The sequence below is a fragment of the Chamaea fasciata genome, unplaced genomic scaffold, assembly GCF_029207755.1.
Source record: "Chamaea fasciata isolate MVZ Bird 193981 ecotype frontalis unplaced genomic scaffold, bChaFas1.0.hap1 SCAF_9, whole genome shotgun sequence".
NCBI lineage: Eukaryota > Metazoa > Chordata > Aves > Passeriformes > Sylviidae > Chamaea > Chamaea fasciata.
In genome coordinates this window covers 15146834-15169651 of record NW_027094094.1, presented here as the reverse complement: position 1 = coordinate 15169651, position 22818 = coordinate 15146834, and the positions used below count along the sequence as shown (strand labels likewise).

The window sequence follows — 22818 nt, the reverse complement described above, 5'->3', positions numbered from 1 at the left end:
TACGTTGTAAAACTTTGACTAAACTTTAAATATAAAACTATCTTTCAAAGATACTTATTCTTGTAGGACTGGAAATATATGTTTCTGTGACTCTCATGCACCTAAAACTGATATGAGAGTGAAAGAAAGTTAAGTAGACTAAGGAGGTAATTTTTCATACTGCAGTTCTTAAGAAGTTGTTCAAGTGTCTTGCGCATTGCATCATGAAGAGTAATTAGTGTAGCTTGTCTTTTTTTTGATCTTTGTGGGAGGTTAATTTTTCCATGTTGTCTCAGTCTTCAGGAAAGTTTCTTCCCAGTCTCTCTTACTGTTATTTCTGTCCTGACATGAACCTGATTGTAGATCACTATCTCCTTGCTTGAATTTTATATTATCTTTTAGAAATGAGGATTTGATACTCTGTAACATTTGTAGATAAGAACTATTAATAGAAAAGCAATGAAGAAAGAAAAGGACAGGATGACTGTATTTGTCAGGCACCACTGCCATACTTTTGTATATTACAATGCAAAAAATTCTTTTCTGTGTGCAGTGACATTTCCTACAAGGCAAAGGAATGCATAAAGTAATGACACGGAACAGGATTCTGGTCTTTCTGTTCTGTACCAGGAAAATAATTTAAAGATATCTCTTCTTTCAATCTTGGAGATAAGATGAAATAGCTGAGACAAAGAAACACTTTGAGAGATTATTTTACAGGTTCATGCAGTGATAAATAACCAAGGTTATGGTGGCACTTTTGTTTCAGAAATAAGACTTCTATATGACATGTGGAATCACATTTATTTAACTGTGTTGGCACATGCTCATAAAGGAGAGACTGTGAGATTGAATGTCTGAAGAATATTATGCTTTCCAAGATTTGGAATATGTACAAGACTTTGTGGTTTATTTAATCAAGCTTGTTGTGGGGTTTCTGGCTGAACTTCTCGAAAAATCATAGAATATCTGATCACAAATTCTGCTCCTCATAAAAAGCTCTTTTGATAATAGATATTCCTAATAAGAGTGTTCTTTTGGAAGCTGTAGATGCTCTGCAATGAGGTTAGAATACCTGACATAATGTCAAATTTTTTTCAAGTTCTCAGAATCAATGTATTTGAAGTCCTATTATACAAATTACTTTCTCCTCAGATCTAGGATTAAAATAGTGCTGGACTTACTTGCTAAACTAAAAGAATTAATTTTTTTCAAGATTCTTGCATTAAGTTTTTAGGCAAACTCCTAAGCAGTGATTGCTTATTCTACTTACACTGTGTTGTTACAGTTTACATTTGCATTTACACTGTTCTTAGATACAGTTATTTCCTCACCTTTTTTTTTTAACTCTGAAACACAAACTCTGGTAAGGGAAGATAGAAACTGTATCCAGGTACTCAAGTCCAAATACTGTAATTTCTGTTCACTTTTTTTCTACTGCTGTTAAAAGAAGTAATTTTTTTTATATGCTGGCATTTAATATTTTCCAGGGAGAAATCTGCTATAAATGAGCTGTGAGGCAAGCTGCTTGCTGAACATTCAAGCTGATATGGTAGTTTGCTCACACTCAAATTTAAGCAGATCCTGGAATAATCTAACAATTATTCCAGTAACAGACTGGAGAGACTGCTTGGCTATCATTCACAAGCACAGCCTTTTCTCTGATGAACTGTAGCCTACTTTGGACGAGAGTTTTAACCTGGAGATGTTCTAATCTGATCTGGCTGGTTTTAAAGCTTAGTAAAACAGCTTTGCTTTCTCAAACTCCCTAAGACTGGAGATGTTTGAACTCGAAGTATTGATATGCTGCATGTAAAAATATACTCTGGCAGGAGTTACAAGCACTGCAACAGTGAAAGATCAGGGATCATCACAAGTTTCTGCTTTTAATTTTCTGTAATCCATTAAAAATTAAGTTGGAAAAGGAGAAAATCAAATTAATGGCTAGTCAAGCCAATTTAAAAGATAATCTATTGGAGTAATTCAGATACTTCCTCTTGTCATTAGAGCTTTGATTATTTTTCCAGTCATTTAATCTATTATTAGCCACAATGAATCATGAAGTAGAAACTGATGAATAAGGTATTTGAGAGTCACAGACAAAAAGAACTTTGTAAGAACCCACGAAACTTAATAAAATTGAGTACTCAGCACAGCATATACTTTGAAAGTCTTTCAAAAACTTGTTGATTCAAAGTTCTTTACATGCCCTACAGTACTTCACCCTTTCCTACAGACTTTTTACCTCATTAGAAGGATGCTGTTTAGCTATGTACCTGTCTTATCTCTGAAACTAGTTGAAGTGATGGGTCCAGCGCGGAGCTGGAGATGGAGGCGGCTGATTTCTGCAAAGCCAGAAGTTTTACACTCTGTATGTAGAGCCAGAAAACTTCCTGCCTTAGTCTTACAGTTCCCATGATCACCCTATACCTTCTGGAATGCATTTGTAAGAGCCTTTATGCTGTTTAGCGTTTTCTGTTTCCTATCAAGTCTGATGGCGACTACTAATAAGCAGGCCAGAGCAATACACATAATGTTGCAAAGCAAGATATGAAATCTCAGATTGTATTATTTTGGGACTGTTAAACCAAGTCTCTCGTATTGGCAGTTTCTTTTTTTAAAAACTTAATTGGAAAAAATGAGACTGAAAACCAAAACTAGGGGTTTCTTTGTCTGGCAGTCAGCCTGAAATTTTAGTTATGATATATGATCAGCTTTGTTACCATTTTAATTGAGACAAAATTTAAATTTGCAACTGATGAAAGTTTTTAAAGTTACTGCATTGCTGGATGCTTTGTGCTTTTAACAGATTTTGTCATTACAGTGTATAAGGAATATTGGAGTGGCATTTTCAAACTACAAAGGCAAACCTGTGGTGACAAAGCAGCATATTGGAGGTGCACTACTAGAAGTAGGATGGGGCATTGTCTTAAAAATAGATTATTTCTTTCCACATCTTCATGTTATGTTCTTTTGATATCCAAATGAATTGAATGTTAAATGAAAAACAAAATGAGCAATTACTAGAATAGAAGACAGTTTATATCTGAAGGAAGAACAGAATGACAGCTAATAATGGTATTTGAACAATTTTTCTCCTTTTGCTTTTTTTTTCCTGATTTGCCCTGTAAGGTCACTTTCAATCATTTTTGCTATGTAAGGGTCAGCCATTTGGCACTTCTAAGTTTTTAAATTATATGGAAATATTTTTAGAATGCTTGCCACTGCATAAAACCAAAATGTTAATGGCTTCACTAAGTCAAATTAAATTTTAATGGCCATGGTTTAATTTTTCTTTCAGCCCATTCACATCCTTTAAGCAGCATTAAATGTGATTCAGTTGTCTTCTAATATCAGAGCTGACCTGAATAGCCTTTTCAATTAGACTTTTAGATGAAGCAGATCTGATACATTCTAAATAAATAAAGATCGCTTTTTATTGGTTAAATGCTGATATTCACAGCTCATTTAATCCATTTATAGAGATGCAATGTCAAAAGAAGAACCTATTTTTTGTGCAATGCTAGTGATAATTTGTCGAGATGAGACAAAAAATTCACATCTTTGTTTTGTCAGTGAATGGAAATTAAGGAAGAGGAACTCAAAAAGATCTATTTAAGACTTTAAGAAAGATGCATGACTGAGAAGTGATGAAAATTATTTGACAAGAAGTCACACATTAAAAGCATTTTATGAAATGGTGTGGAGAATAGTCAGTTAACAATGCACATTCCCCTCAGAAATAGATTCTGACATCCTACAAATAATCTAACACCTAAATGGTAGATGTCCAATGTTTTTTAAATTAGGTCATTCTGTACTAATGCAAAATGTTTTAATTTAATCTTTTCATGGATTTAGTGTTTACAACACAGTGCGCCTTTTTCTTACACAAGGAGTTACAGAAATTGTTAGAAATCTACCATAGTTTGTTCAAAAGCATCTTTGATGTTTCCATAATTCTGTTTGATGTTTGTTCTCATTTTTGGGTGACAGTGTCTCAAAACCTTCACCATGTAACAGAGACGACTCACTGTGATAAGCCTTCCCTGTGTAGGAGGGCAGGCATGGGGAAAGGGGCTTCTGGGTTTCCTGCTCAGCGTGGGATTCAACAAAAGCCATCTGGGCCATCTGAGATGTGGAAAGCTGGGCTGAGTGATCTGGATGAGCATGTATCCTTTTCAGTGGCTTTGCTCAGCGTAATCCAAGAGAATGGTGCTGTCATTATCTGCAGCAGATTTCAGCACTGAGCTCAGTTTTGCCATTTTGGTGGCTTGTGCGAGTGTCAGGTTATAACTAGCAGCTAACTTGCCTTCTCCTGATGTGAAGTCCCAGCTCTGAAACAAACACCAATCTCTCCTGACGGCTGGCTCATTAGACCCACCTAAGTGGAAAGGAGCAGTGACAGCTGTCAGTATGAATTACAGTACTCCCAGCTCCAAACTGCAGTGGCTTCTGCAATGCCACTCCTTAAGCTAATATACCATTAGAATTCCAAAAATGTAAAACCAGATTTTGCGTTATTTACACAATTTTCTGGACAAGTTTTGCCAAAGTGAGTGTTTTGAAAAGTTATAAAAGGGGTATGATACAATTATTCATGGTCGTACTATGTCAATGAAATGTACTTAATAATGCATATCCCACTGACCATTCCCATTTTAAAAAGGTTAGCAATAAAAATTGTTGTGGGTTTTATTGTGCTAGGTTAACTGAAAAGTATTTATTCATCATTTTAGAACAATTAGCATATGCAGTGGTGGTTACTATTTGCATTATGGAAATTAAACATGTAAATTACTGAGTTCTGGTATGACTTATCTTAAAAATACTCCTCTGGTGTTTTGGAAGGGAAAATGCTTCGCCTTTCCTCAAACACAATTTTTCCAATATACAAGTATATAATTTTCAATGAGCATAAGACATGTATTAAGTAAATTCAGAAAGGGACTTTTGCACAGGACACAGGCACTGGTGCTGAGACAGTCTGAATAGCTGACCACATCATTAAAAGAAAAAGTCACATCAAGTCTGACAGCCCCAGGTATTATTATAACACATAATCTGGGGCTGAGGCAGGGAGGTGGGTTGCATGATACAGAGCATGTACTGAAATTGATTTATCAGTATAATTTAATAAGCTGGAAAACCTGCTTCCTGCATTAGGGTTGAACTGTTGCTCTTTGAATGTTCTGGTAGTTCGGGAATAGATTAGTATGATATGTCATGGGGAAATAAAAACTCTTATGACTAAAAAAGAAGCAGTACAAATAATTGGTACCTAACATTAACATGCCCTAGTCATAGACTGGAAGAGGTCAATTTTCTAACTCTTTAGAAAGAAGGACAAACAATTCTTTACGATAAAAACTCATGCAAGATCAATGATGGCAACCATGGCAGAACCATTCTGTAGAAGAGTCATGTTGTATGTGCTGCAATGAATTTGAAGTGCATAGGAGAGGGCTCAAGCTGTTTACCTGACTTGTTCTTTCTCATGATACGGATATTGGGCATATTACATAGGGAATATGATAAAGGGAGAATATGAATAAGTAATTTCCACTAAGTTTTGAATTTTCTTATATGCTTTGTAATGCATAAGAAAGTATAAATTCTGTGAAGATCTGCTTAATTCTATTTGGAATTTTATCTTAATGTCCTTTCAGTGACATTTGGTTTGGTTTTTTATTGGTTTAGTTCTAGGGGATGGGAGAACTTGTATATTGCTGTTTGGGAAAAGGTATTGTAGGCCAAAACATATGAACAGTGTTATAGAACAGCTCTCTGCCCAGAAACTAAATCCCTGAATGGGGTAAATCATACATTTTTGTTTAGGGTTACTTGTAACATATCTATCAAAATACTTATGAGTATTTGTTTTCTGGGAAGATTTTCAATTCTCAATTAACAACTGTACAGAAATATAATTATTTTCCTGGTATGGGCTGTTATTCACTTGTTAAAAAATTATTATTTTAGCAAAATGAATTTTCTAGTCAGAATTTCTCTTTTGTGTTTAGCCTCAGTTACAGAAATTTAATACTGATGTGGTGTCATTTCATCTAAAGACAAGGGTATATGCATCTGGAAGAGGTAGTCAGAGGCACAGAAACCTCTGTGAAGCGTCACAATGTCTTTGCAAGATCACTGAAGTATTTTGATTGAGGTTTTAGACAACAAATGGAATTGACAACTTGTATTAAAACTTTTCTGTCTCATTTATTTTTAACTGAGCACCTAAATCCTTTTGCTTTTTCTCATTTTCTTGTCCAGCTCTACTAAATCCTTACTGTGAATAATAGATTGAATGATTAGAGAGAGAAAAAACAACCAACTATAATTATCACTCAGAATTTGTAGGAAAAGCAAATGTTTCAAGTCATTAGTGAGGGTTTTTTAAAATGTTTGCATTTTTTGCCTTTTACATGGATATTATGGGGAGGCATCATATTTTGAAGTACTGCTCTGAAGAGTTACAATAATTCGAGAGTCTCTTACAGACATTGGATATGAATTCAGCTAATACCATGCATTGATTTCTGAATTGCTCAGCCAGTGAATTTAAATGAATCAATTTTAATACTTAGGCCAAGAAGTATTTTCAAGTATAATATTTAAAATATACTACTTAAAAAGTATTTTCCATATATGGATGAGCACTAAGTATCTTTCAAGTTGTCTCACAAATAAATAGCTGAAAATTAAAATATATTCCTGACACTACATAAAACTGGTAAGTAAAAATCTTGTAAAAGTTACAGAGCATTAGGTACAAGGAGGATTATTAAGATAGTGGAATATACTCAGAGGAAAGATGAAGTAGTAAGATTTAAAAAAGACAGAGGAGATTTCAAATAAAGTAGTAAGATAAAAGAGAAACATAAAACACAAGAGGTCAAATCAAAGCTATACATGACTTTGATGAGCTGGAGGTGTCTGGTTTGATAGATAGCTCTTTTCCTTACATGTTATCTACAACATAGTTTCATTGGGGTTCACCTGCTAAGAGGGTGTCTTAGAAAATTGAGGCCACTCAAGGTGGGAACGGAATGAAGAGAGACAGAACAATTGTCTTTGTAACACTAAGAGACATACAGAAGAGAGTGACATTCTTTCTAGAGGAAAATCAAATCAGAACTCTGCATAAAGGGTAATTGAAACAAAAGTCTGGCAGCAGTATTAGACTAAGTTCCCAGCAGTAAAGTCAACTGTAAGGCAGCATTAATAGGCCAAGGATAGGGCTTGGCTATGAGTAAGAGGCTTAATTAATGTGCTAAGACAGACAGAATAGCGCTGATAATGCTTAGCCAGCTTTCTGTTAGGCACATTTGGTGCACCAGGAAGCAAGTGTCTATTTCTTGGTTTGTTTCAGACAATGGTGCTTAAACATCTCCTACTTATGAACTGCAGTGCCTGTGCCTAAGTGATTCAGGACAGAAATAGAAATGATTTTATACATTTTGTCTTGTGTGCAGTCTTTCTTGGATGTGTGCTGTTTTCTCTGAGAAGTTTCTGATGCCTCAGTGTTTTTGAGTATATTTCTTACTATTAGTATGCTTTACTCATAAGTGTCTCAGGGCATCTGTGTCGGAGATGAAGTTGTTCTGAAAATTTTGCATTCTCTTAGTGGAAAGTTACTGTGACAAACAATAGTGTTCTGTGGTTCACCATGTACAAAAGAGGTTTTGTAGGTTCAGATGCCAGGTGGTTCAGTGACTGCAGGATCAAATGCCTGGTATTTAGAGTCAAGACATCAAAAATCAGTTTTAATTTTACTACATATTGTATTTTGTCATTCTTCCCATGGTTTTATTCCCAGATACCTGGCTTGAAAACAGGACATTTACAGCAAAGTTTACTTATTGTTGATAGGCTCTTTAACAGGAGTCAAAGTTTATTGTAGACTGGTTAGTTGCTGTAGAGATGGTTGACAGCACAAGTTAAGAATGATTTTTTCCTGTCAGATAATCATGAGAAAAGCTGCAAACATTGGTGACCTTGCAACTAGGGGATACATTTTGTAGATTCCTGTGAGCAAGAATAGCCACAACATTTTAATTAAGTGTGACTTGATGTTGCTAGTGGTGTGGTGGCATGATAACAAGGAGGTAGCTGCTGGTTAAATTTTTTTGTTGTTGCAATATGAGTCAGAAAGGATATTTTCTACATGTCAGATAACAAGGAAAAAACAAAAAAAGGTTTACAATAAATCATGTATGAAAGGCATGAATTGAAAGACATAGAAATAGTCCTTTTAGTTGCTTTCAGTTTGGAAGTGGCAGAATATATTATGGATTGTTGCTGTACTGTGGGAGAGGTCGGTGTAAATGTTTCAGGCAATTTTTTTGAATAATGGAAAATCAGCATTAAGTAGCAGCAAAATCTTGTGTAATAGACTTAGTTATAATCATCTGCTATGATATCTGCTCTTTCATACCTCTCGGGGCTCTCTTGGAGAGCAAAAACCCAAACCCATTAAGGCCTTGTGGATTGCTTCTTCTTGTATACATTCACATAAACTCATGCTAGTTCATAAAGTAATAACCTTACATGCTTTATCTTGTGCTATTGATCAAAGATTACTGAGTATTTTCCTTTAATCTTGACGTATCTTACACCTAGACACAGGTCTAGTGGATAAACACAAGAAACACACCTGATTATTTGGTCCTGTTGCAGTGGTTAAAATCCAGTTGCACCTAATTTGTTTACCTTAATGACAATATTGTCATTGGATATGATATCCGATGGGGATGTTATATATTGGATATAATATCCTTATTTCATTGCTGTTTATGAAATGTTTCGATACTGTTACGGTCTGCATTTGTATCACTACAATAAATGGTACTACACCCACAGAGGCAATGTAGATGTTACCTTCACCATTCTTACCTTAGAAATAAAATGTGAACAACCCAACTGTCTGTTCTCACTGAAAGGTCAGTGGGAGGTTGGACATTGATTTCAGCTGAATCATGGCAAAATAGGGGGTCGCTTTCAACTGATTGTTTGAGAAATTGGACTGGCAAGAAATGGTGACCCAGGGAATGCACCTTCACATTTCACCTGAATATTAAAACATGTACCTATATTGAAGAGACCCTTGAAAGGTCTCATTACCTGAGGTCACAAAACAGTGCAAGTTGAAAAAGTCAGGATTGTTTTCAGAAAGAAGTCAGAACAAGAATACAAGAAAAATGACATGACTGATACGACTTTGAAAGACTCTGAAAATACGTGGCTAGAGCTTTACAATATCTGGATCAAGAAGAAGGGCACAGAGAGTACTCGAAGAAGCTGCATTCTCCTACAGGATATTTTCTTGCCATGGTTTGGGAATTAAGGAAGTTGGTTAGTAATAATCAGAGAAGTTTTCAATCTAGAATTAAACCAACTAAGTCAACTTCATGATCTCCTTAGCTGATGGAGAATCACATCTTGAAGCAGAGCAAGGGAATTTTATAAAGGAGGGTAACAAGATTTCACAATGGAGGGATTTACTCAAGCTAGAAGTTAGATTTAATGACAGGCTTGTCCACACTTTAAAAGGCTTTTCTGGTATGCCTATACTTGTAGAATATATTGGCAGCCTTTCTCTGTGCAGATGCAGTGTTCCCTTGATAGTAGAGTTTAAATGATTTTCTCAAATGGAATAACCTATTTTGGCCCAAAGGGTGTAACTATTTCAGCTTCAGGGAACTGCTGGCAAACAGTGTACATTCACACCACACAGCTATCTTGGCAAACCACTGATGTAAACCAAGCAGACAAGTTTTTCATTTCAGTTTCTTCCTCTGCAAAAGTCTAGTGTTCTAAGTGTATCCCATAAATTAGGGGTAAAGTTCTCTTCCCTTTGACAAAATTAGTAGATTACACAATTCAAATTAGTTACTGAAAGGGAACAATCTCATTTTCTCTGCATTATGCTTCTGTAAAATTCCCTACCTACCGTAGGAGTAACTACTACTGCAAGTGCAGTTATTGAAAATCTCTATGTCAGCTCAACCCTGGAAAAATTTCACAGTTCACTCTTAAAATTTGAGTGAGTGAGCAATTTTCTTAAATCTAACCAGATTGTACATGTGCTTGAAGTTTAAACTGTGCATATTTTTTTCAGAAGTACTTGAGTAAAATTTGGTAGAAAGGCTAGACTCAAACTCACCATGCTGCAGCTGTCTGCTGGCAATTACACAAATGTTTAAATTGTATTATATCCCCTTTGATGGAAGAGATTGATAAAATACCCTAATGTAATCACAGCTAAACTAGAATTACACATATTGCCCCAAAATGCGGGAATTCAAAATTTGGCTTCTCATGTCTTTGCCACTAACCCAAATACTTGAACAATTACCTACACTCCTTGGCCATTATACCATCAGCTCAAACAGAAGTGTTAATCCTATTTCATGTTAGAATTTCTGAGACATGTCTTATTTCTGCTTGTCTTTTTTTCCCCCCTGATGTGGATGCTAGCAATCTATTTCTCAGTTCAAGGAATTTTAATAGAAAAACTGTCATGTTTATATAACTTCCAGTACAGCTGAGCAGGAAGCAAATAGAAACCTTTATTTTCATGGTAGGTTGATTCTGTGGTTTGTCCCATCACTGCCAAGTAAGTGAAACCCAGGCTGAACATTTAATATCATTCAGGCATTCTGAAAAGGCATGTTTTGTTCCTCACATGAACATTAATATTGTCTTTTAAATTGTTTAAAGAGAACATTTTGATTTCTGGAAATGCCAAAGTAACATGCACGAAAAAGAACTGTTTGAGGAAAGTTTCTGTGATAAAGGGATATGTTAAAGGAATAAGGCTTTTGAAATGCTCAAGAGAATTAGCTAGGGAGAATTAAAATGGATGGGGTTTGAATTCATGTTTTCGATCTACTGCCAGAAAGCTTCAGGACAGCAAAAATTGTTTCTATAAAGCTGATTATTAATTTTGTTAAAGTATCAGTATAGAAAATTAACTTTTACCCTCTTTAAAATAAACTACTGTATTTTAAATATAAGCTTATATATATTTATGAGATTCTGAGTGAGTGAAATAGAAATATAATTCTGAACCAAGCAATTTTGTCTTGGACAAAAAAAAAAATATCTAAACTAGTAAGTGGAAACCACCCTAGTTGCAAAATAATTTTTTTACTGTTTGCAAAAATTAAGGGGTGACAACTAGTTTAATGAAAGCATTTTTTTAATATACACTTTTCATAATTAATAATGCAGACTTTTTAAAACTTATTTCAGTAAATAATTTGATAATCAGACTCTCTGATAATTCACCAAAATATCTAGCATCAGTTAGATCTAGATGATCATGATCTCCTAGTTGTATTCTTCAAAATTGGAGGAAGTTGAATTTCCTTTTCTGACAGTTTGCATAATTCTAAAGTTGTCTTTAAGGATTGTAATGAGGCCAAAAGAGACTAGGTACTTCAAGATGTCTGAGCAGGTCTAGTCTGAGATGCCTCCACTTATAAATAATAAAAACGTATCTTCTCTCCAGTCAAGTTTGATTTCTCAGTACTTACTACATATTGGAATATGTTCTTTTTTCCTGCAGGTTTCAGAATAATTTAAATCTGTAAAACAGCTAGTAACTAAGGGTGTTGTACCACTGTCTAACAGGCTGTTACTTAAGAGTGAGAACGCTTTTTTCCCCAGAATGTGCTGACAGAAGGGTTCACATATGCAAAAGTAGATAGATGTTTTAAGACTAAATTCATCTGCATAACTCACATTTCAGCTGAATATATGAGATCCCAAATCTACAACAATACTTATTGGACTGGATGTCTTTTTCAAGCGGTGTTGAAGTGGTTTTATTTTGTCATTGATTGGCACTGGGCAAAATCTATTTATGCAGGAAGTTTCTATGATGTCATTTGAAATGCTTGATTGAAATTAAGCGTAATTTAAAGGATTTGCCAAGACAGCAAAAGCAAAACTTCAGCAATGTATTTCATGACTCTAAATAAAACTGTGACAGTTTGGTATGGTACATTTCATAAGCTTTAAAGCTTGAAATTACATGGACAGCTTCCAGGTACAGTTGTGCTATTTATATGAAATTGAGACAGCACTTGCAGTGATTCAAAGCATAAGCATAGTTTTGTTTTTCTTGTGGAATAGTGAATTTATTCCAAGTAGAGGATTCAGAGAGGCTAAAGCTGTTAGCAACAAAAAGCCATCTTGTGTGCAAGCCAAAAGTGATAAATACTCAGCATCAGGGTATAATTGGTGGCAGCCATGTTCAGGCATCAATGTCATGGAAGAAACACAAAGACGTTCTTCCCGTAGAGGAAGAACTTCTTTTGTGAGTGACTGTGCACTGGAACAGACTGCCCAGAGGCTGCGGAGTCTCCCTCACAGGAGATGTTCAAGAACCATCTGGATGCAATTCTGTGCAAAGTGCTCAGAGGTGACCCTGCTCCAGCAGGGAGGTTGGAAAGATGGACCCACTGGAGTCCCTTCCAACCTGACTCTTTCCATGAAAGCCAGAGGACAACAGCCCCATCCAGGCTATGCAACAATTACAGTCCCTAGAGAGAGCCAAACTTTCTAAATAACAAGTGGGTGACTAAATTCTTACATTGGCCGTAATACTATTTTTTTGGTCTTAGTAGAAACCAGGCTGGTGGAAGGCAGCTTTATGAACTATTTTAATGGTGTACAGTAAATTTGGTTGAAATACAATTTTGCAACTATTTTGAAAACAGAAATTGCTTTTCTATTTTTAACAAATGTGAAGCTAAGGTTGGAGAGGAGTAGCTTCAGCATGTGAATAACAGGTGGTCCTCCTCAAGATAATGCATACAGAAATAGATGAGTCACTTTGCTTTTAATATTTTTGCTTGTGATCAATTTTTTAATCAGTTTTTCGAATTTTGACTTCCATTCAGATCTTCATGTTGTTCCATGACCATGGTTTTCTTAGATACTAGTGTATAAGGGAATCCTTACACAGTCTTATTTTAAACCAAATATGGCTTGAAATAACTGTTTGGCTAAAGGTACATGGAAGGCAATGTATAAACACACCATTCACCAATAATTGTTTTCACAGAGTAGAGAAGTATTTTCAGGGGTTTGCACAGAATATGTTTAACATTAAATAATTTAAATACATAAATTATTTAAATACAAATAATCTAAGAGAGATTTCTAAGATCAGTGAATAGCTCTAAGTTTGGCTACACTAGTCATATAAGTTCCTCAGTTGAATAACTGTTTTCTGACCTATTCCTTTTATTGCATTAAATCAAATATCTGTTAAAGCAAAACTTATCAGCAAGACATGAAGAGGAGTACCTGAGTGTCTTGTACTCTGTGATACGTCTAGTCTTCTTCTGGGTAATAAAAGATACAGTCAGGCATAGCATGACATACTTTGGTCTTTGAACGTGTATTTGATGAGATAAGGTGAGTGCCATGCATTACTACCTTTTTTTGGGGCAATGTAATCACTGCGGGTGAAATTATGTTTCAAGTAAATTTAGGTGCTGTTGCACAGATTTTTCATTGCTTCTCTTCACTTCAGTGATTTTTACCCTCAGAACAAAACTTGTAGAAATAACCGGTAACATGGTCCCTTCTGCTGCAGCAGATAATCCTCCTTTCTCCCGACTTGATACAAATAGATCTTTTAACTAATTCTTTCTCTGCATTGTCTGGTCTTTCCCTAAAAGATTTCTTGAACAGAAGCTACTGATGCACAATAGCAGTGATATCCTGCTGAATAAATGAGAAACCAAAATTGCTTGTTTTGTATATCCTATATTAAAGCTGTATTCCCCTAAGCTGTCTAGTAAGGTTTCTGATCCTAAAGGAAAAGGATTTTTCCCAGTCCTGCTTCATTGCAGAGTTGGATTAGCTTCAAAAATAAAATAAATATGTTCCACAGCCATGGAAAATGGGTTCTGCCTCCAGTGAATTAGAATTACTGTTACACTGGGCAAGAAAAATAGCATTTTAATGAAGTGTCCACCCTCAAGCACTTTCTCCAGAGAAGATACCTGTGAATATTTGCCAAATACTTACATAGTACAGCTGGGTTTATGTTGAATTACTTGTCTGCATGAAGAAGCTGCTCTCTGCTACCTTTGGCAATTCAAACCTTTGTAGAAGCCTGATTTATAGTTCACCAGGGGAACGGTTCTCAGTTTCCACTACATTTTTGTTTCAGAGACAGTGTAATCTAAATAATTCTATTCTTAAATTAGTGAGAAAAGTAATTCTGCAGACAAAGCTATGACAGCAATTTTTTTTACCCACAAATTCCCTCAAAATGAATCAGGGTAGTTCTCATAACTGTATGGTATCTTTTTAGTTAAATATATCATTATTTCAGTTTTAATTTTAATTGTCTTTGCTAGTGGCAGAATTTATTTCAGTTGAATTAATTAGATTATTGCTATTTTAGACATTATTCAGCGTCCTATTAAATCATCTTACAGATAAACTATACCCCAGAAGAGCACTGTAATGCACAATCAGGGAAGAATTAGCCCTCAAGGTGCAGGAATTCCAGAATTTCCTTTGATATAGAATAAAGACTCTCAGTCAGTTTGGATTTAGAATTATGGAAATATTCAGCTCAAAGTTTTTATCAGCTGCTGCAAACCAAGTGCAGTAGGGGGACTGAAAGGCTGGGCCTTGAACTCAGAGTCCAGATATAAAATGTTAGCACAAGTATCTTCCCACACTGGCACTTTTCATCTCCAGAGGTCGTTTTTTGTACCTTACCACCTATGTAGAATTAGAAAGAAATGAGAATTAATTTTGACACTGACAGGGAGCCTCTAGTGTCAAACTGCCTTCAAAAGCAATTAGGATCTAATTCATGTAACAACCAGGAGAGCAGAAATTATCTGAAGGACCCCAACCCATACCTATCATTTACAGATCCCTGATCAGACTTGCTTTATTGTTTTCCTCATTACTTCAGGCATGCTGCTTTATTTCTAAAAAGCAGGTTCTGACTGTGTTGGCATTCACTGAATCAGGGGGTATAAAAATCCACTGCCATAGATACTTCCAGTGTATAGATGGGGACAAATCACGTCGGTTAGTATTTTTTAATAACCATGCTCAAAATTTTCATCTAGTACTCGTTATTAGTTTTTGAACAAAGTAACCTGGTAATCTCTGTAGCTTTATCTTCCTATTTACTACCTTGTCCTGCACTGGACGGCTTTCCAGGGTTTTAATTCCGGAGTTGGAGTAATCCGTGACTCTTAAAACTCCAAACATAGAGAAGCATAATATGGCTTCATGTGATAAATAGTATAGATGAGCCTTCTGTCTAATTTGATGAACTATAAAATGGCATCTTGCTTTAGGCATCCTCACTGATCTTACGTCTGTGTCATGTTTAAGGTGGAGCTCAAATACCAAGAGAACAAATGAAGCTGGTGCTAGAGTTTGGCAGGTTTGAGAGCCCCTGGTTTATTCTGACTGAATGCTCCCTCTTCCCCTCTACCTCAGCTGACAAAGTAGTCACTGCACAATGTGAGTCAGGCTTGCCAAGACTTACATTTTCTATTCTGCTGTCTCTGCTTTCTCTGTGTCAGTGTTTTTGGATTGTTAACTTTGGTTGAGCTGCTTTTGCACTTCAGTGAACATTTATTTTCTTGCTACCTACTCTATATGTATGTGAGCCACCATGGCATTGACACAGTTGAATCTAAATGTTGTTTTGGAAATGTGGAGCTGACCTGAATACTAAGGAAAACTCCTGAGCTAAAGCTGGGAATGATTTGGCGAACAGTTTACGTGTGGTGCACAGGGCTTAGCTGGTCTTTTATGCTAGCAATGGGCTGCTGCTTAGGTTGTTAATACTCTCTCGTCAGAATTTGTCAGAACCTCTATTTGTCAGAATTATATACTTGAGAGTTTCTGAGGAAATAACTTGAAATAAATGTTACAGCATTTTATTGTAATTTGGAAGACACTTTCTGTCACAAACAAAATAACTTTGTAACTTCTTTTAACTGTTACCTAGTTCCTGTTGCAAGTGAAACAACCATGTTGCAAACAGAATAATTTCTTCCATTTAAAAATCTCCTTCAACATGAAATCAGTGTTTCAGAAACCCTTGCACTAACCTAACTCCGCTTATTTCCTGTAGGTGTACTAATTGTCTAAGTAGCAAAGGTTAATTTCCTTCAGAGTCAATAAAGCCATTTACTCTGGGTCCACATTCAGATCTCAAAAAGATTGCAGGAAAAATGTACTGGAATAATAAACTTGTGATTAAATTCTGAATTCAGTAAATTCTCTTTAGGCAATATATGCAGGGAATTGTACTTATTGGTCTACTTTGTAGACCGATGCTTTTTATTTTATTAAAACTCTAGTAATGTATATCTGAAGATGGGACACTATGTAATAAGGTTTTGAAAATCTGTAGTATCAGAACCAAGAATTGTTCTGTAACTACTTTGTAATTGGTAGAATTTTTCTTCTGTCAAACAGCCAGGATGTTACTTTCTATGTAATAGTTGTAGCACTGTCACACTCCAGTACTTCAAGCTTAAGGAATGTTTTTTCTCTTTATAAGGGGTTTATACAAAGAAAATATGTAGTTCTTCATAGTTTGACTGACAGTAACTCAGAATTATTTTAATATCTGGCTTTAAGAAATTGTCTATCCCCTGTTTGACATCTCAGCAAAGACTGCTTAATAAGCAAATCCACAGACATGCAGACTACCTGGGATTTGGAATATAAATGTAAGTTCCTTTTCCTGACAGGCACATGTTGATTTGAGATAGGTTGTAGAAGCAACTTAATCAGGACTGCAGTTATTAGATAGAATTCCTGTGCCACTTCTATTTAGTCAAACTCAAGTGATGTCAAACAATAATTCTACCCTGTGTTACAGTGGGACTAACATGAGACCCAGCACCGAAGATATCTCCCCAGAGTAAAAATATGGCTTTGATATCAGAACAGACAGAAAGAAATATTTGCACTATGTGTACATACGTGTGCATGTTCCATTAGAGCTGTAAATACATGTTTTACTGTTCATGTACACTAAGACTACTAGGGTTTCTGCTCAGGAACATGCATTGTATGGTACTTATAAATTATTTGTTTGTTGTTTCTAAAATAACTTATTCTGCTACTTATTCAAGTGTTCCCTTCACCGCTCAAACAAAGGATCATTGTGCTATATCACAGTATTTTCATTTCTTCAGCTGTGTGTAACCTTCTGCAACATTTAATTCCTTTTCCATTGCCACACAATCATCACTTCAGCAATTGCATTTGTTCTTCTTAGATGTTTATGCATATTACTCATCTATATTCAAGAAAATCTTCAAATGTCCTTACATATTTTCAAATCACTTGGAGATGTGTGTCTAGAAGCTGTCCTCCTTCCATTTCCCAAAAGAAGAATGCAGAGAAGATGATGCTTAATTTAACATAAAATGAATTCCAGTATTTCTTTCAACAAATAAAGGCCTTGTCAATATTTTATATCAACTTCCAGCATCTTAGCTAGGATCCAGCTTGCTTTACAAATGAATTTCAGCTGGATTGCTTTTATTCTGAGCTCTCTGGAAGGAAGGGAGAGTATTCTGTCTGATATTCTGTCCAGATTCTCCACATGCTGTCTGAGGTCCACTCCGCATAGTACCAGTCTGAGATCACTTTTACTGTTTTTCCTAGCTTTCTCTATCAAAACACAACTATACAATAAAATGCTCAGGAAAGAGATAAGTTAAAAATTCTTTCCAGTTTTATGGTGAATATTGGCTGCATTCCTGTCAGCAATTCTTGATGACTGATTTTTTTCACTGTATTTCCTGATAGGAATCACTCTCCATAACATATTATGGGACTTTGGGGTTTTTTTTTCAGTATATAGGCTGCAAATGTCATGGCTAAAATGTTGATTAGCATCTGAATATTATCCTAAATATACTGTTTTAGTAACAATCCAGTTTCATCAAACAGATTATCTTGGAACATTAGCCAGCACCCAGTATTTGAGACTTCATGTCTTCCTCCACAATTATTATTTTTCCACAGTTTTGACAGGAATAAAAAGTTCAGTCACATAGAAAGAAGCTTGAAATGCCTATGCCAAATCTGTTTATGTTCACCATTATTTGCACCCCATTCACTGTGCTTTATTTTTTGCAAATAAATATATTTTACAAATGAATGAGTGTATTATTTAAAGATATATAATGTAATTAATTATATGCAATTCATTTGCTGAATTCCATGAAGCCCACAAAATTTATGCTTCTTTAGGATTTATTATAGTTGATCAGACATTGGAAACAAGCACCTGTTAATTGTCAGTCAACCAGGTTCTTAAATATATATGCTTGACTTCATGCAAATGATTGTTTCTGATTATCTGTGGCAGTGATCTCATGTGTAAAGTTCAGAATGCTCGTGTAAATACGGAAGGATTTAACTCACATGGGAAACCATTCAACATTTTTAATTCTATAATGCCAACAAGAATTTTCTCTGTTTTAGGAATAGATAGTATTTGCTTAGTTAAGGTAGTCATGGCTATGCTGTGACTGTTACAACACAAAAAACCCCAAAAAAACCAACCCGACAACAAAATCAAAAATCCCCAAAGCAACAACAAACAGGAAAAAATTATTTGGAAATTTTCCGTCTGTGTTTTTTGAGAGACACAAATAGCAGTTCTCCAGCTTGTCTCCAGGTTCTGACACTCCAGAACCAGGGGGATACCATTTCTGATAGTTTCTCAGAGAAGGTATTGAAAATGTTTTACTACTTCTGAATATTGACATCTTTCACAAAGAGAGTGTTGAAGTGCCCTTCCTAACATGGTTTTGAGAATCAATTGAATTACACTATATGGCAACTGTGAAGAAACAGTATTTTAGACTCTGCTCTGAAAAGCATGGCACTAACTTGGATTCCTGTTCCAAAATTCCTAGTTGCCTTTCCATTTTTATTCCAAAGTCAGGCAAATTGTTTGTCATTAGCTGACAAGGACAAATCTGAGGTAATTCGCTTAACTGGAGAACTGTTTTCACACAGAAGTGACGTAAGAGATGGAGAAGGATTTGCAAAAACTCTTATAATCTCACTCTGAATAAAGTGCAAATCTCTGAAGCCAGGAAAACAGTCTGTTAAGCAAAACATCATGGGAACCCATTCCCAAATAGCCTAAGTAACCCAAAGACAGATCTAGTATAATGTTTAAGGTTTTAAAGTCAGAAGTCATTTTTCTCATCCAACAGTTTGGAAGTGAATTTTTGTGAGTAGTAGTGAAATGTCAGTCATCTTTCCTCAGCTAAAATGATTTTATCAGAATTGCTATTGATGTGGCTTAGTCATTATGTACTATTCCAGGATCTCAAAATATTCTGCACACATACAAGTATTAAATGTCTAACCATGCAGGTGTTGCCATTGTATATTAAGACAATATGATTATCCTTTGCCAAACATTCATATCTTTAAGTTTTAGTCCTAATGATAGCTATATTTGATGACTTGGAATCTAATAACAGCAAAAAAGATAATTCCAACAACCTTAAAGGTAGTTAATTGTCTCTAAAAAGAAACATTTACCAGCTTTATACAAGTTTAGTCAGCCAAGAATTGAACATATTTAAGAGTGCACTGTCTTTTTTTTCTCTTCAGGCTTGAACAAATTATTAGAACAAAGGGTAAGCTGCAATTTCTATTCTTTAAGGTGCTGGCTGTCTTACGGCTCCAGTGCAGCAAAGATTTAATCTCTAATTTCTCAAAAACAAAACAAAAAAAACAACTTTTGAGAACATTTCCATGAATACTCTCTGTCTTGGGAAATAGACAGCCAATGAAGCACCTTGGATTTACTATGATTTTATGGCATGATTGATGCAGGATTTTGTAGATGTTGTTAGCCTAAAACATGTACATGTTGAGAAAGCATTGGGAGTCAGCTCCCAATTCCATCAGCTTTCAATTTCTTCCTTTTATTTCTTTAAAAAAATAATTTTTAGCAAATATTCTTAGGCCATTCTGTGTCTCTAAGATAGGAATAGTAAATTCCTTCCCTTTGAAAAAATATTTTGAGATGTTAGTAAAAACTGCTATGTAAGTGCTCTGCATTATCATTGTAATTTTAGAGATAATGAATGGCATCCTACAAAATAACTCAGTGTTACATGGAATACTAAGTATTTTCTAACTTTTTGAGTTTGAATTGCTGTTCAGTTTCTAAGCCTAGACTGATGCTTTGTTTGAAACTTCTTTTGAAATCATTTCCACCTGTTTAAGCAATTTTGACTTTGCTGCAGACATGGCACAATAGTTGCATTATAGTGAGTTAGACTGCTTGTCAAATGCAAACCCCAGACTTTCATCTCCTTACAACTTTGTGCTAACGCTGTTCAACTACCCACCAGTTAAATGACTTCCTGTCACACAAATGGCAGTTGACAAGTCTGCTTATCAGTTCTGTTCCAACAAATTTCCAAGTTTAACAAACCCGGTTCAGTTTTAGGCATTATTTTAAGAGAATAAGTTATTTAATGAAATAAAAAAGGAAGATTTTTGGGTCACACAGTTTTATTTTCATTGCTTGAATAGCAGTTCACAAGTTCTCTGAATACTTGACACAATGTTGACTGAAACCCTCCTGAGACATAACATCATGTACCCTTGTAAACATCAGCAAAAGCAGACGTTTCCCATAAACACATGGAAAACATTTGGAAATGTGCTACACATAAGTGTCACTACTCCAGATTTTGGGTGCTTATTCCACCAACTCCATAAAGGAGAATTACTCTCATTGCAGAAATATCTTCTCTGCTCATTTCTCCTTAGGCTGTACTGATTGCACTCAATAAATGTGTATGCAGTTCCTGTAGCAGTGCTGAGAGTAAAATTAGAACCTTGTATTGGTTCTGCAATACTCAGATGAATTGCACTGTGAGATAAATTTTTATGTGTTCTCAAACATTTTATAATTCTGAAGGGAAACATTCCAGTAACATGCTTTTGCCTGTTTTCCAATGAGAGCTATGTCTTAATCAGATTTAATTTTAACACCTTTGGAAAGTAGATGAAAAGCAAGCTGAATGCTTAGACTTAAATAGAGAAAAACAAGAGGTTATGACACAATTTTTCATTAAGAACATCGACAATTAAATTTTGTGTGCATGAATTTAATTATGAAATCCTTAGTGCATGTAATGAACAAGCTTTAGTGACATTAAGGATGAGCTGTCCTCAAAAAAAAAAATCAATCTTGATCTCTGTAAAAAGCATTGTTATATTTAAAAGAAATGCAAAACAGTAAAAGGATTTATATCTGCTGCTAAAAAAAACAATAAAAATGTTCATAATCACAGTTTTGTACATACAAATGTCCATCAAAAGCAAAGAATATTTAAATCTGTGGTAGTTTGACTGGCAAGTTTATCTGCTGTTACTGCACTGGATTCATAATATGTAACATGGTATTTTGATTATGCTCTTTTTTAAAATCTGAAGATGGTTAAAATCTTTTCTAGGACTTAAAGGGAAGAAAGTGAGAGATTTAACATCTGCAAATGGATCTGTAGTATCCAGTTAAAAAAAAAAAGAGAGAATATACATCAAAAGTTGTAATTATTATTTTATAAAGAACACCAATAGAGCCCATAATAGAAATAAAAGATTCCATTTTGGTTATGTTTTAAGCAAAATTGCCATCACTTTACTCTGCAAACTTTTTTTTCATGCATCAAAAATACTTGCTTTGAAAACAGAGATAAATACAACAGGAACTTAACTCTTTTAAAGTCCTTGTTATTTATTCCTTCTAGGGGTAAGAATATTGGACATGACATAGATTTTTTGATCACCAATCCAGGACCAAGAGAAGATGATGAACTTTTGCATAAAGTTGTAGACTTATGGAAAAAGCAGGTATGAACTAAAGAGCACTTGGCCAAAAGAGATATGTTCTAACTCCACTGAGTTAAGCCTATATACCTCTTAAAGAATGTCATACTCCTTTTTACAGCTAACTGCAACATTTTGGAGGAGGGTATGGCTCTATTTGGTTATTAACCATGATGATCTAGGTGCATCCTCTAGCTCCAAATGTTAAAGTTGAAGGTTATAGCAGGAGTGCACATGCATTCTGTAATATCTTGCCCTAAGAATATGCAGCTAGCCAGAGATGAGAAATCAAGCTAGGTAGAGTTTTGAGTATCAGAGAAAATTGTTCTTATACTTCAAAAAATCTGTCTCTTTGTTTAATTTTTCCTTGAGGTGGGAGTAGGTTTTCTCAGGGGAAGCTGCTCCAGGGAGATCCAGCTTTAAGTGTAGTGGATTTGGGTGACCTCATGGTGTGAGGTGAACAAATCTGAAAGCTTAGGCACCAAAACTCTGGAATTCTGACTTCCTTTCACTCCTTTAATTAGCCATTTCCTCAGCTTCCATTGAAATACTGAAAAATTGACAGTTTCCCATGATGTCTGTGTTTGAAAGAATGCACACATCTTCAAGGTCCCTTCCAACCTAAACTGCTAGATGATTGTGTCATTTCAAAGAGGAATTGCTCATCTAAGAGATGGATTTATTTTTGTTTGTTTTGTTTTTTCTATTCAGCTCTTCAGTTTGCAGCAGCTTTAAAGTTGGAAGTGTCTCAGTTATAACAGGTGCAGGTAGCTAAAATATTCCTGGGTCAGAAAAATATAGTTGGGAAAAATAAACTTTTGTTTTTCTTCTACCTTCCTAGCCAGGTGAGATATTTTTCAACATTTACTACCAACACTGTTCAAAGAAATGGGGTACACTTCAACAAGTAAAAGGCCAGCACCCTGAAGTGAATCATCA

General features: G+C 35.2%; 1 protein-coding gene across 3 annotated transcripts in view; it reads left to right on the top strand.

Moving 5' to 3' along the window:
• The window catches only part of DNTT (DNA nucleotidylexotransferase), a 128927-nt gene that overhangs the window by 77508 nt on the left and 28601 nt on the right, over positions 1-22818 (top strand). For all 3 annotated transcript variants that reach the window (XM_066191162.1, XM_066191163.1, XM_066191161.1), the window contains one exon: positions 21801-21903. In XM_066191162.1, the coding sequence (XP_066047259.1) occupies positions 21801-21903 (103 nt within the window). The remainder of the gene's footprint in view (positions 1-21800; positions 21904-22818) is intronic.